Raw genomic sequence first — 15,130 nt, 5'->3', positions numbered from 1 at the left:
CTACTAGTGAATATTTTATATTCTTCTTCCTTTTGATCTTTATTATTTTCCTGATTTATAATTACAGGGTAAGTATGGGCCAGTACAGAATGTTAGTGTCTGGGTGCCAAATGTTGCAAGTTCAAATCTCTGACCTATTACTCTGACTCACTGCCTCAGTTGGATAAAGTTTTTATTTTGTCAACCAGGCAGCTGGAAGTGAGACATTCCATTTGGAGGAAGGGAGGAGAAACTGGACAGAATTATTTGCATTTCTTGAATTTGGCTTGCTGCTTTACTGATTGTTGAGTCATGTTGAATACAGTCATACTGAAGTAAACAGCCCAAAGTAAGAGGTTCTGTCTGTAGAGCTATGGAGAAAGTGTGCTGGTAGATGCCAGATACAGGGACGAGCATTCAAAGAAAATTGGAGTGCAGGTAAATTGAAATGGAAAACAATGGATTGCTTTAATTGTAGAATGTGTATTACAGCCTGGTCCACCATTCAGAATTAGATAAAAGCAAAAAACTGTGGATGCTGGAAATCCAAAACAAAAACAAAAATAAAAATACCTGGAAAAACTCAGCAGGTCTGACAGCATCTGTGGAGAGGAATACAATTAACGTTTCAAGTCCGTATGACTCTTCTACAGAGTTCTGTTGAAGAGTCATACGGACTCGAAATGTTAATTGTATTCCTCTCCGCAGATGCTGTCAGACCGGCTTAGTTTTTCCAGGTATTTTTGTTTTTGTTTTTGATTCAGAATTAGATCATGATTGACCTGTACCTCAATTTCATTTACAGGCCTGAGTTTTATGTCACAGAAGCCCAAAAGCAGTGAGAGGCCGATAATTCTCTGGCTGGGATTTTGCAATAGTAATTATGTCGAAACTGGCAGCGTTTGCCATTATTACTTCTCTGAAACTGGCAGCAACTTCCGGAATCCACATATGGAGCAGAGTTTCACGTTGGCGTGCAGGGGCGGGACCTGCACGCCGACACATAAAATGGCAGGTGGTGATGTCAGGCAAGCATCCTGACATCTCTGCGCGCCATCGCGATATTTCATTGGGCGGGCGCACAATGATCTCCAATGTGCACTCGCCATTAATTAACAGGCCACTTAAGGCTTTTGAGGCACCAATTGATGCCGATTTTCTGGCGCCCATGCAATCTTCGGGTCATCACATGGGTGCAACAGGCAGGCGGGTAAGACACATTTGCATAAACCTCATCCACGGGCGGAATAAAAGGGCTCAGTGGGATCGTGAGTGTGCTCAGTCAAATATTTATTTTTCAAAGTTACTGATACTTGCCTGTGTGATCTACAATACTTCAAAACGCATACCAGCTGCTTGGACTGGACTCACAACCTTCAGATCAGCATTCTGCAGTGAGGAATCTTCTTTGGGCCTGCAGGTTTCTGGAAGCCTTTCCTTAGCTTGGGAATGGGAGTCGAACTGTCCACTGAAGGCACCTCTTCTGAGGAGGAAGGGAGGGCTAGAAGGGGGAGGAGGCCAGGAGTGCACATTCAGCCTCCAGGGAGCCACCTTTGGGAGGACAGGCACAAGGGCTGCAGGACCAAGAGGTGGTCTAAGGTGGAAGGGGCCGCAGAAGACACCACTATCCTGCTGCCAGGGTATACAGGCGGCGAAGCAGCTACCTCAATATTTCTGAGGTGCACTGCCGAAGGAGGCTCAGTTTTTCATGGGAGACAGTCAACTATATCTGCTAGTTGATTGGGCCTGAGATCTCCACGAACTGTGTGGGTGGACACCCCATGCCAGTGGCTCTAAAGGTCATAGCTGCCCTCAACTTCTGTGTCGCTGGCTCCTTCCAGCGGTCGGTGGGTGATCTTTGTGATGTCTCTCACTCAGCTGTCCACACTTGTGTCAAGCAGGTTACAGACAACCTGCATGCATGCATTGACCTTCATCCACTACAGTTGGGACCAAGCAAGCCAGAGGCTTCATGGCAATTGCTGGCTTCCCCCGCGTCCAGGGTGCAATAGACTGCACTCATGTAGCCATCAATACGCCAGCAGGTGAGCCCGTTGCCTTTATCAACAGGAAGGGATTCCATTCCATGAATGTGCAGATAGTATGTGATAACAGGATGGTGATTCTACAAGTCTGTGCAAGGTACCCAGGCAGCTCCCACTTTGCCTACATCCTCAGACATTCCCAGGTGCCAGGACTCTTCAGCCCTCCAGCCCAGCTGGATGGATGGCTGCTGGGTGACAAAGGTTATCCCCTCAGGAGGTGGTTCATGACACCTCTCTGCCATCCAAGAACAGAAGCTGAGCAGTGCTACAATAGGAACCACGCCTCCATAACGGCTGTGGTGGAGAGAGCCATCGGTCTTCTCAAGATGCGCTTCCGTTGCCTGGACCGCTCAGGGGGCGCACTCCAGTACCCACCAGATCGTGTGTCGCTGGTAGTGGTTGCATGCTGCGCTCTCCACATCTTGCGCTGGAAAGCGGGGTGCTCTGGACGATGAAGGTGTAGACACAGTGGCTGCGGCTGCACACGATGAATCCAGCAGTAAGTCCGATGAGTACGCACAGGGAAATGCTGAGGGGGTAGACGCTGACCCGTTCATACTCCAGGATGGCAGGGACACCCGGGATGCTTTAATCCAATGAACCTTCAGCTAGCACACCACATATGGGCCTCCAGCACAAGCCTGGGCTGCAGGCTTCATACTTGATTCCTGGGTGCTAAGTCGGCCTGGAAGGAACATTAACTAAGGGCCTTGTCAAGAAAGCTGAAAGTCCCACAAATCACTCATTACATTATTGGTAACCATCCACCTGCAGAAGAAAAGAGGCACCCTCAGCCTTGGTGACTAAATGTCTGAATTTAATATAACAAAAGGAAATTAGAAAACAAAATGACAAGGTGTTCAACATCACACCAACTCATAAAGACCTCATTGCAGGCCAGCACAAAAGCACGAGTGATAAACCCATGGTTTGCCTAAGGTCCCTCATATTTACGTTTCCGGGTGCTATGTCTTGGTGCTGACCCCTCGCTGGGAGTGGCATCTGAGACAGCCTGCTCACTCTGCTGTCCTGTTGACCTCGATGACCTTGGCGGCCGTCCTCTCGCCCGGGGAGCCTGTGCTGGCCCCGCCTTGGAGGGAGCTGCCAATTCCACAGCTGGCATCTCCCGAGTCGTCGCAGCCTCACCGGATGCAACAGTCACTGGCAGAAGGGTGGAGGAGCTGCTGCCCTCATCTGGAGCACCCTGAGAGGAGCCCGCAGAGACAACAGGCAGCTGCTGCGCCAATGTGAGGTCACTTTGGACCTCCCTGCTCACTGTGGTTGGATGGGCACCGAACTGGGAAACTTGGTGCCCAGACCATCTCCCACACTGGCACTGACCAGCTGCAGTCAATACCGATGTGTAGGCTTGCTGGTCCGAGCGCATCCCCAGGAAGCCCTGATTGGTCTCCTGGAGGTGCTTCTCCACAAGAGTCGCCACTCTCCATGGAGGACGCATGGTGCTTGGCCATGAGGCTCATTGCATTGGCGATGGTCCGCGTGGACTCCTCCACCATGGAGACCAACAAAGCATAGCCTCATGCATCTCCACCAGATGCCCCCGCACACCCTGCCGCATTTCCTGTGTTTGCTGCATCACTGACGACTCCAGAAGCACATCATCAGCCACCGACTGAGCATGTGCCTGGTCCCCTGCAGTCCTCCGACTACTGGCACCATAGGCACTCTCTGTCTTCGCCAGCTCCTCCAGTGATTGTGAAGTGCCCTCACCACTGTGTCCCGGGACACTAGCCAATGTTCTAATTCCCACCAAGGTGCTAGTACCTGTGTTGTGCCTGCCTGGCAGAGATGGTGTGACGCTGGTGAGTCAGAGAACTCAGGGCCCTCAGTTGTGAGAAGGGGCCCCTGCTGCTGCTCCTCCCAGCCCTGCTCCGCAGATGCTGAAAGGAAGAACAAGGGCGTTGGATCAGTTAACATGGAGACAATGTCAATGTGCATCCCTGTCCCCCAGATCATCATGCACGCATCCTTACAGAAGCAATGGAAAAGCCATGTTGCAAACTTCAATCACTGAACATTCAGCACTGCCATGCTGTTGGGAGACCAATGATGACCTCACTGCTGGGAAAACATACCTGCCCTTGGCACCCCAGCCTCACCGACACGGTGGAACTGGGAGCATGGCGCCTCTCCAGATCTAGGATGCCATGCTCGAACCGGCTAAGCATCGCCACCTGGGCCAGCCCTCCACCAGTCCTCATCTGCTCAGCATTATGTTCATTCTTCTCCTGAAAAGGAGAGAAGAGTATTGATTAGCTCCTTGTACCTGGACTTTCTTCGCGGACAGCCCACCCCAACCAGAGTGGGACATTGCAGGGCTCCAGCGCCTCCTCACCCCACTGCTGCTGACGCTCACACAAAGATGCTAGGCCTGTGCCCCCCTCCTCCCCACCTCCTTGGCCAAATGCTGCCTACATCACATTTGGCAACACACAACCTAACCTTTCATAGCAAGGAGGCGCAAGCACGTGGAGCGCAGAGGACAGCAGGTCGATTGGTGCCATGCTACCTTGAAGCTCCCCCTCCCAGCATGTCATCACCCTCTCTTTGACATGTCCTGGAATTCCAGCACTGTGCCTAGGTGCAGCTCCTCCAAGTTACTCCCAAAACAGTAATGTGGGTCTCAGTGTACCACATGGGCAGAACCCATCTCTTCACCATTTTCTCAGGATGACCTCGGCATGGGCAATATCTGCTGGCCCACCCAGCAACGGACACATGCCATCAATGGTTCAATGCAGTCACTACACTCAGACTTGGGGGGGGTGAGGGGGGCACTAGAGGGGAAAACCTACCTGCTGGGTTAAGTGACCAATGCCAATATGGTACACGAGCACAAGAGGTCATTGAAGCCCTTGCGACACTGGATCCACGTGCGCTGCACCACGTCGCGAGAACTCACCACCTCCGCCACCTCCTCCCAGGCACATTTGGTCATGTGGGGGTCTCCTCCTCCTGTTCTGGGGTACCAGGGCCTCCCGCCATGCTGCCACCTCCTCGAGGAGGGCAGCAAGACAATCGTCAGAAATGCGAGGGGCACAGTGCCCCCCTGCTCCGCTCTTCTGCCTGGCCCGCTCACCAGCAGCGCTCTGGGAGCCCTTCCACTAGCCATGTTTGACAGCCTTTGAAAGGCTGCAGCAGCTTTTTAAAACAGGCCACCGGGTCGCCATTGGACCCGGCGCTCATTGCAGACCCGCTGCCGCCCACCCACTCCCGCTGTTCTCGGGAGCTGCGATTCACGCTGGAAGGCCCGCCTGCATAAAATGACAGCGTTCAGGTCTGCGCCTGCCCACTCCCACTCCACCTACCCACCAGCCAGAAAATTCTGCCCATGCAGTTAAATGTGGAAACCCAGATGCCTTTCTTTTGGGTAGGCTGTTGAAGCTCACTAAGACTACAATCAAATAGAAATGAGTGAACTGACAAGAACTTTCCTTTTTAAACGTTATTAGTCTTGCCGTAAAAACCATGGAAAAAATTACATTGTGTTGAATGAGATGGGACTGGTGTACTAAGTTACTGCTAATGAGTGTTGCTCGTCCTGGAAACCTAATTTCATATTTGTGGAATGTCAAATTTGTCCATTAAAATTACAAAATTCTCTACCCCAGAGAGCCATGGAAGCTCAGTCATTGAGTATGTTTAAGGTAGAGATTGATAGATTTCTTATTAATAATAATGTAAAGGGTTATGGGGATAGTGTGGGTAATAGGCATTGAAGTGTTCGATCAGCTATGATCGTATTGAATGGAGTAGCAGGCTCAATGAGCTGAATGGCCTTCTCCTGTTCCTATGTTCCTAAAAACACATTTTTAAAAATATGGTTTATAGTGCTTACTTTCTTAAAGCTTGCTTATGACATTTCAACTCCCACATTAAACCCATGTGTATGTCCCAATCATTTATTTCAGTGTCTATAACATTTAATTAAAAGTGATGGATATCAGTACATTTCACTTCCTGGTTTGCTGTCTGTGGGAATACTTTGGTCTGTTTGGCTGCTTACCATGCATAATGACACCATTGTTGCTGGACACCTGGAGGTCCTCTTGACTTGGCTCTGGATCTCAACTTAGGTTGAGAAAAATGACATCCATACTACAAAATTTGCAGGATCTTTGTGGGCAACTTTCCCGAGGTCAGCAGCGAGTGTGCTCTCTTTGCCTCTAACCACAAAATCTGGGCCAATACATGTTTGTCACCTGAAATGATTTACGGGATCTAATGTGTGAATGTTCAATTTCTAGTAACATGTTTTTTAAATTATGGAGACTCATGAGGCTTGCATATGATATAAATTTGAAGTTTGAAGGCCAAGCTGAAAAAGTTAATCCCGTCTCTTTACGGTAGTTTCTGCACATAAAGTGCAATCCTATTTTTATTAAACTCTAGTGGACTTGAAGGTGTAAGGAAACCTGAAGTTAAACCACCTGTATTTTTTTTTTTTGCAAACCAATGTCATTTTTTGGCCAGTGGCTCTGAAACAATGAAGCTATTAATGTTTCCAAGATGTACTCTGATTTAATTTACCTCAACCCTTCCTGTGCAGCTAGTAGTTTTACCTGACTGAAAGATCTCCATCAAGTGCTGCGGGGAAGTAATAGAGCTCAGATGGATGGAACAAAACCTAATTAGGATGTTTGTCTTTTAATTTCAGGCTCTGGAGACATGGATGGCATTTCCAAGGTAAACATCATGTTTAATAAGCATGCTATTTTTAGCTTTTCACATAAAAGTTAAATATACAGAAGGCCAACTTTTGTTACAATCTTAATAAATTTTTAGGGCTTGACATTTTAAGATTCAACTGTTATAAATACCGTGGCCAGAATTTTATGTCTTGCGGGCAGGCTTGCGCCCGACCCAAATGAACGTGGAGTAGCGCAAGATGACGTCGGGTGAGCGTCCCGACATCATCCCGCACACGAGCAGCCTTCAGGTCGGTGAGCACGTGTGGGTGTCGGAGCCGCGCCCACCAACAATTAAAGGGCTACTTAAGACCATTCAAAAGGCAATTGATCCCGATTTAACGTTGCTCATGCTTGTCGCACGGGCAGCCCACTTTTAACGAAACCTCATCCAAGGGCGAGATAAAAAGGGTCTGCAGCGTTTCCATTGTGAGTAGTGAGGAGTTTAGGAGATAGTTTGCTGTTGATTACTTATTTGAACTGGACAGCTTCATCTCTATTCTGAGCTTCAGTCTTAGCATTTCTAGACTTCATTTTAGGACTCATTGGTGTCTCCAAGTCCCCCAGAGGATTTTGACCATGTGGACCCTTCCAGGCACCAGACAACCTTCTGTTATCCTGATAATGGGGATTGTGGTCTCCTCTGAGGAGGAAGAGAGGGGCAAAAGGGAGAGGAGGCCACATGTACCTATGCAGCTTCTAAGGGAGCGACCTGAGGGAGGAGAGGCGCAGGCACAAGGCCAACAGGTAGTCCAAGACAGAAGGGACCGTAGAAGACCCCACTATCCTGCTGTCAGGATTTACAAGCAGCAATGCAGCTACCTCAACACATCCGAGGTGCAATGCTGAAGGAGGTGCTGCCTCTCCAGGCTTTTTTGGTTAGGTGCAGTGGCCTTCTCTTGCCATCCCTGGGTACCAGAATGTCCCACCTGACACTGAGCTTCCCCACAAGGACCACGCGGCACTCATTGGAGAAATGGCGAGCTGAGTGCCCACCCGACTTGCCCTCCCACCTGACATCTCCAGCTGCTGGTGAAGCCATTGTTCAAATGAAATGGTTTTGTGGACAGACTCCAAAGATTCTCCCCTGGCAGCCTTCAAGGAGCTGCCTCTGCCGAAAGCTCCAGATTATTGTGATTTAATCTATAGTCCTCAAAATTGATTTGCAGCAATGGATAGCTCAAGTGGCAACGAGGTGCTCTCTCATCTCAAGTGGAAAGTGTCTACCCAAGTACCTGGTTGAGGAGAACCAGATTATTCAGGGCAGGATTTTGTGTTTAGGGTTGGGACCCCGATGTCGGGGTCAAATGCAGGACCCGGCCCCACACTTTGTCGGGAGCAGTCACCCGATAGTGACTTTGTTTTGATTATTGGTTAGAGGGCACGTTCGCTATCAAATTTGCTCGTTGACAGGCACAAGAGGCCCTCCAGGAGGGCTGATAAAATGGCCTCCAGCATAGAAGGAGTTGCAGCCTGCTTTTGCATGTAAGGAAGAAAGAGGGCGCCATCACTTGGAAGGAAAATCCCTCCACAGGGCAGAATGCAGCCGCAGTTGTAGCCAGGTAGGTGTTGAGAGGGACCTAGTGGCAGGTGCCTCAAAGTTAGCCTAGAGTGCTGTCCCCCCACCCGCCACTGCATCCAGGCAACTGCCGTGTTGCCAATGCCACAGAGAGGCTGACAAATCGACCGAAAAATTTCAGCCGCTCTGATCCATGGCCTTAATTGGTCTTTTAATTAGCATAAGCAGTTAAGCAGCCATTCTGTGCCAATTTGGCCTCCTGCAAAATGTCTCGGGATCAGGTGGAGCCAACACACTGGCTGGTGCCTCAAAATTACAGACCTGCCCCCCTCCAAAATCACAACCCCTCCCCCCCACCAACCCCCCATATATGGAGATAGAAATCCTGCCCTCTGACTCAGTTTTGGGTGGCCAGAGTGTTGGAAGTGTGGGCTGCACTTTCAGGAAAGAGCAGAGGTGTCAGTTGGCTCTGGTAGTGGTATCTTCACTAAGCGTTAAGTTAACCTTTGTATACTATACTGGTAATTTTTAAAACCCGAAAATGTATTTTCTTATTACATTTCAATTAACATTCTGTATGATGACTTTATGCTTTTATGAGAAAGATATAAATGCCCATAACAACCATTACAAGAAAAAGCCAAACTCATATTTGCTAAATGCCATACACCATGGTAGTAATTGCATGGCATTATATCCTTTGTTGAAAGAAGATAGCTGTTTTAAAGTTTGTAATGCAACTCTGATTTAGGCATGTCATAGTAAGTATGATGTACAACTATACTAGTACAAGTTCTGACCTCTGGATTAATTATGATTGCCATGCCCAGTAAAGGCATGCCCTATCCATAACTTTAAAACATGAACTGTAATCAGTATGGAATCTTCTGAAATTGACTTTTCTTTTAAAAATGGACATTAAAATGCTGCAAAAGATAGGTGCCGAGAGTCATCTGACTTCGTCTGTGGATTCAAACTACCACATTGTCTCAAATGTTCAAAATTACACGTTTCAGACTAAGAAGTGTCACCATTCATCTCCTGAAATCACCCAAAAGGTGTTTCCTTACTTGAAAAGGTCTTTCTGAAACCAAGGTAATGATTCTCTCAAACCCCCAGGGTGAGTGTCTACAAACAATAGCCCAGGTTGTGGGTAATTCACTGAAGCACAGCACCATGTTTGGATATGGGCATTGTGATAAACCACATGGTGAGGTCGCCATTTTGGTCTCCCTTTTAATCCTTAAGTGCTGCAAAAGGACACAAAATCTCCAGAACTGCACAACATCAGCAGCAGCAAGAGCAGCAACATTTGCACCTTAAAACCTGGAGATTGCAACATCATAAGGCCTCCAAGCCTCTTCCTTTACAAATCCACCAATACAGAAAACTTACTCAAACAAAACAAAAACAAAAATAGCTGGAAAAACTCAGCAAGTCTGACAGCATCTGCGGAGAAGAACACAGTTAACGTTTCGAATCTGAATGACTCGTCATCAGAAAACTAACTGCCTGGTAACAAGATAACAAGTCACTAACTTTGTGACTTGCAGCAAGTCCATCTCTTCAAGAGAATGCTACAACAACTCTGGTATTCAGCTTCAACTATTAAATTCACCTAACTACACTAAAGGAGTGAAAATTTTCTTGTTCACCAGGCCTGCACCATGTGTTTTCCAAGACAAGCCAATCACGTGAAATACAGACTATTCTTTTGTTTATAACTTGTAGAAGTGCACTACTCTCTCTAACTGTATTTTCCTTGAGTGGGTGAATGAGTGACATAGCGTTAGATTTTCAGGGTGAAAATGTGAATAAATAACTCTATTTAAATCCATGAAAAGTTTGCTGCTGGTTATTCACATTGTACACACATTCATGGATTAAGAAACATTCAACTCCCCCTTTTCAAAAAAACATGGTAATATGGAGAGTAAGGGAAGGGAACATAAGAATGTCCATAAGAATGATCATTTCAAATGTAGCAAATTTGCATTGTTTTTTTCCAATACGTATAAAAGGGGACTAATGCGATATAGATTAAAATGTAGCAACTACGCAAATCGTTGAAAAGGACGCATATTGCGTTATTACCGTGCGCAAGTATATTTGTACAACCAGTTGTTAAGAAAATGTGGCCACCATTTTAATTGCATTTCGGAAACAAATTGAGACCTGCAGCTAACTAGGAGTTTAATTTACCTTTAATTGTTTAAGGAGTTTGTCATGTGAAAACAGTTTTATAGCTACACAGACGTTCTGGTTTCAGATAGGAACAGCCAAGAATGAAATGTGTGAAAACTCTGTTTAATATACATATTATAAGAACGTCTAGCAGAAGTTATTATTAGTTTTTTAACAAGCCTCATAAACAATGTAATGTGATTAAAGCTTGCATTCAGATTAAAGAATGTTCATTTATTTGTGTTTGCTCATAGAATTCTCCCAGTAACATAAGTATGAGTAATCCGCCTGGCACTCCACGCGATGACGGAGAGATGGGTGGCAACTTCCTGAATCCCTTTCAGAGTGACAGCGTAAGTATTCTTTTATGCTTTTTAATGGCCAATGTACCACTAAGCACATGAGATTCCTTACTTGGATAAAACATATGGGGAGTAAGTGCAGCTATCATTCATCTATTCAGACTATTATTTAAATGGAGAGAGACCCCAAAAGAGTGCAGCACAGAGGGATCTGGGTGTTCTTGTGCATGAAACACAAAAAATTAGCATGCAGGTGCAGCAAATAATTGAGAAGGCAAATGGAATTGTGGCCTGTATTGCTAGGGAGTTGGAGTTTTAAAATAGGGAAGTCTTGTTACAACGGTACAGGGTGTTGGTGCGGCCGCACCTGGAGTAGTGTGTGCAGTTTTGGTCCCCGTATTTAAGAACGGATATACAGGCATTGGAGACAGATCAAAAGAGATTCACTAGGCTGATTCCTGGGATGAAGGAGTTGACTTATCAAGAATGGCTAAACAGGTTAGGCCTTTATTCATTAGAGTTTAGAAGAATGAAGGGTGATTTTATTGAAACATACAAAATTCTGAGGGGCTTGACAGGGTAGATGTTGAGAAGATGTTTCTACTAGTGGGGGAATGTTGAACTAGGGACATAGTTACAGAATAAGGGGACACTCATTTAACACTGAGATGCGAAGGAATTTCTTCTCTTAGAGGGTACTGAATGTGTGGAATTCTGTACTCCACAGAGTTGTGGAGGCTAGATCACTGAAAGTATTTAAAGAGGAGGTAAATAGATTTTTGAAGTATCGGGGAGTTGAGGGTTGTGAGGAGCTGACACAAAAGAGGAGTTGAAGCCTGGGGCAGATCAGCCATGATCTAATTGAATGGCAGGGCAGGCTTGAGGGGCCAAATGGCCTACTCCTGCTCCTATTTCTTATGTTCTCATCTAGAAGTTTCTTTTGAAACCTGCAAATACCCGCAGAATTACTCTTTGGTTATTAGTAGTCATCAATTTTACGTATTTTGTTTAGAGTGACAGATTCTTAAGAAAAATAACTTTCTCTTGAAATTGTCTCCTTTTGATTACCCGACTACTCTATAAATAATCTCCTTCTACAATGAGGCTTGGGATCTGAATGTTCTGAATTTTGATAGAATGACCCAATACAAGTTGTAATTTCAATATGGCAGGACTTGTATGTGAGTGTTACATTTTAGCACTGTTCTACGCCAATACTGCATTAATTTTGAAAATCACATCTTTGGTAACCAGTTTCTGATTATCATAAACAGTGAAATATATTTATTTAATATATGGAATTGAAACTGTTAAGATGTTGTTAATTGAATATTTTACTAGTACGATCTGGCGAGCATGTGGAAGCAAAGCAGTTGGACTATTACATAAAGGATCATAGAACTTTCATAGTTAAAATTAAATAAATTTGGGCACTACTTTTAACTAATGTGTCCCATTGGAAATAACTGTGGGGAAGGGAGAAGATGAAGCAGTAATCCCTGAGGGATTCTTTTATATACTGCTGTAACTGCAATCTTCCAGAAATTAACTATGTTTGGTCTGTAAGAAAGAGAATACTTGTTAGGCTGATATCTCTGACAGGCCACACTTGAACCCTTTTTTGATTTAGTTAAGTGTGAAGCAGTAGAGTTCATGGTCCTGGATGTCCTAGATGAAGCCAACATTCAAAAAGCCCAGTGCTGGGCCTCCATGAAACCGCATTGACAATTATTCTTTCTCTAGAAAGAAAACAGAACTAATGTGTGTGTGTGTGTGTGTGTGTGTGTGTGTATACACTCCACCTTATTGCATTTTCAGTAGCTGTTAATATTTTTGCATGGGTAAATATGGTAATTAATTTGTGTGTAGTAAGTTTTACAAGTAGCAAAAAAGAAAATGATCGATCAAACTTTTAAAATATTTGTTCTTGTAATATGGGTGATGCTGGCAAAGCCTCATTTATTGGCCATCCCTAGATATCCTGAGAAGAAGGTGGACCTTCTTTAAATCATTAAGGTCCCTGTGGTGACAGCGCTCTCACAATGATGTTAGGTAGGGAATTGTTGGATAATAACCCAGCAAAAATGAAGCAATGGCAGTGTATATGTTTTCGGTATTGTTACTTGAGGATGGAATGCTGGCTAGGTATCCAAGAGAACTCTGTGTTCTTCAGATAATGTTGGGTGATCATTTATGTCTTATTGAGCAGTCATTTGAGGACTTGGCTTAATGCCTCATCAGACACTGCAGCACTACCTCAGCTGTACTGAAACATCAGGCTAGAGTTTTAGCTCAATTCTTAATGTGTGACAATATGTGACTTGACCCAGAACGTTTTTAGCGAAGTACTGTGTATTGAGCCAATCTGATATTAAAGTTGAGAGTGGACAAACTTTGTTTCAATTTACTCTTCTATCCCCTGCCCCCTTTCCCCAGAAAGTCTATTGTTTCCTTTTAATTTGAAAATGTGTCATTTGCTTAGCATCATCATTCCTGTAATTTTATGTTCAAGCAAATTTCAAATGTATTTTAGTATTGTAATTCCATCAGACTACTCGTTGGCCCAGATTTTCTTCCTCAAGACAGGAATTAAGAGTCAGGCTATTTCCTGATGTTGCAATCCTGCCTCCTGCCCAAAAGCGCCCGCCCATGCTGTTTTCACAAGCTGGATACAGGGTCTCTGCTTCCTGCAGCATGTGCGAGGCAGGAATGGAGATGGACAGATGCCAAGGTGGGCAGGTTAAAAGGCCTGCCTCTATTCACTGGGATTTTGACCCAGTTCTGTACATGAGTGTTAGGCATCCTATCCCTCACCGCCCCTCACCCCACCCACCTCCCTGCCCCACCATATTCTCCTCATTCCTCCTTATGTCACAATATCCCCCCTCCATCCCTCAATGGCCCCTCCACACCTCAATGTGCCCCTATCGCCCATGTCCACTCATCCAGTATCTACTATGGAAAGAATGCATGAACCCTCTCATAACATTGGGAAGACTTGGGATGCTCATGAAACTGTCAAGCTAACCAGTCATTTAAAACCGCTTCAAAAACTTTAATCCTCTTGAGAGTGCATAAAACTGTCATTCAAACACACAGCTATTCAATCTCCACTTGAAAAATGCGCTATCCTTTTAGATGCTCATACAACTGTCAATCAAAACAAAATTCACAGTCCCATTGGCAACTGTATCAACAACCCTTGCTGATCTGAATCCACTATGGGGTTTGGAGCTCAGCCAAGCATTCATAATTGGATTCGCATTACATAACTGTAAAAACAAAGCTTCTAGAGCTGACTAAATTAAAATCTTAATGGTCAGATGACCATTTGTTCCACTGTTTCAAAGACTCAGCAGATGGCTGGCTGTCAATCAAATAAGTCAGTCATCTATTGCACTACTTCAAAGACTCAACAGATGACTGGGCTGCCTGTCAAAGAAGGCAGCCATCTGTTCATCTATTTCAAAGGCTCAACAGATAGCTCGACATTCAGTGAGAGAAAAGATTAAATCATAGATGACAATTGATGTGTTAAAATCTGAATTTTAATACTGTTGTTTGCATTCACTGGATAAAGTACTCTAATTGCATCTGAATACTTCCACAATGCTGGTTAATTTAATAGTCACTTCCCTTTTCTAAACAATGACTTATCATCAATCGCTATTAAAAACATTCAACTTATTCTACACCATTACTTTATGACATGTGAATTTGTTAACTACTTTTGAACTTAGCTTTCAAAAGGTTTCCGACTCCAGACTAGGCATTCCCCATGGTTCACTACTCCTCTGAGGTCTGGTGAACCACATCACCTACCAAAATGCACCCAACTCCATGGAAATAGTCGAGGGTTTAAAATTCCCATCCCCTGCAATGGAGTAGGCAAGGGCGGGATTGCTGTGTGCAGGCTCGTTATCGCACCTTTAAAAATCCTACATGATGGGAATAGGGGCGCAATTCCTAGAATTGGGTTCTGCCCGCCATTTTAAATCCTGCCAGCCTCCATACCAACACTGACGGAGACATGAAAATCCAGCCCCTTGTTTAGTATTTCTGGTGAACTAGTAAGGCAGTAGGAGAGATCCCACTGACCAGATAATGTATAATGTATCCTCAAGTTTGCTGCCAAACTCGAGGTGAAATGGAGAACATAAAGTACAGAAGGTGTAAAGACAGAATGTACTCTGGAAGGGTAGCACTTGCCACAATATTGTGTGTACTTTATTGATGTACCTCCATGCCTTTAGGTTAAGACTACAGAAATTAATATGTGTTTACCAAACAGAGAGGAAAATTTAATCCTATTATTGTGGGGCTTGATTTAAGTATAGGTACCAGAGATAAAAGGATAGTGTGTTAATCCTCATGTTTTTGAGAGCTGTTGGT

The 15,130-nt window shown here is 45.1% G+C and overlaps 1 protein-coding gene across 6 annotated transcripts in view; it reads left to right on the top strand.

Annotated features, from left to right (window-relative positions):
- ssbp2 (single-stranded DNA binding protein 2) overlaps nt 1-15,130 on the top strand; it is a 590,624-nt gene that overhangs the window by 518,061 nt on the left and 57,433 nt on the right. For all 6 annotated transcript variants that reach the window (XM_041185704.1, XM_041185705.1, XM_041185703.1 and 3 more), the window contains 2 exons: nt 6,703-6,731; nt 10,691-10,789. In XM_041185704.1, coding sequence (XP_041041638.1) covers nt 6,703-6,731; nt 10,691-10,789 — 128 coding nt within the window. The remainder of the gene's footprint in view (nt 1-6,702; nt 6,732-10,690; nt 10,790-15,130) is intronic.

This window comes from Carcharodon carcharias, chromosome 4 (genome assembly GCF_017639515.1).
Source record: "Carcharodon carcharias isolate sCarCar2 chromosome 4, sCarCar2.pri, whole genome shotgun sequence".
NCBI classification, from domain to species: Eukaryota; Metazoa; Chordata; class Chondrichthyes; order Lamniformes; family Lamnidae; genus Carcharodon; species Carcharodon carcharias.
This window is presented reverse-complemented; position numbering and strand designations above follow the sequence as displayed.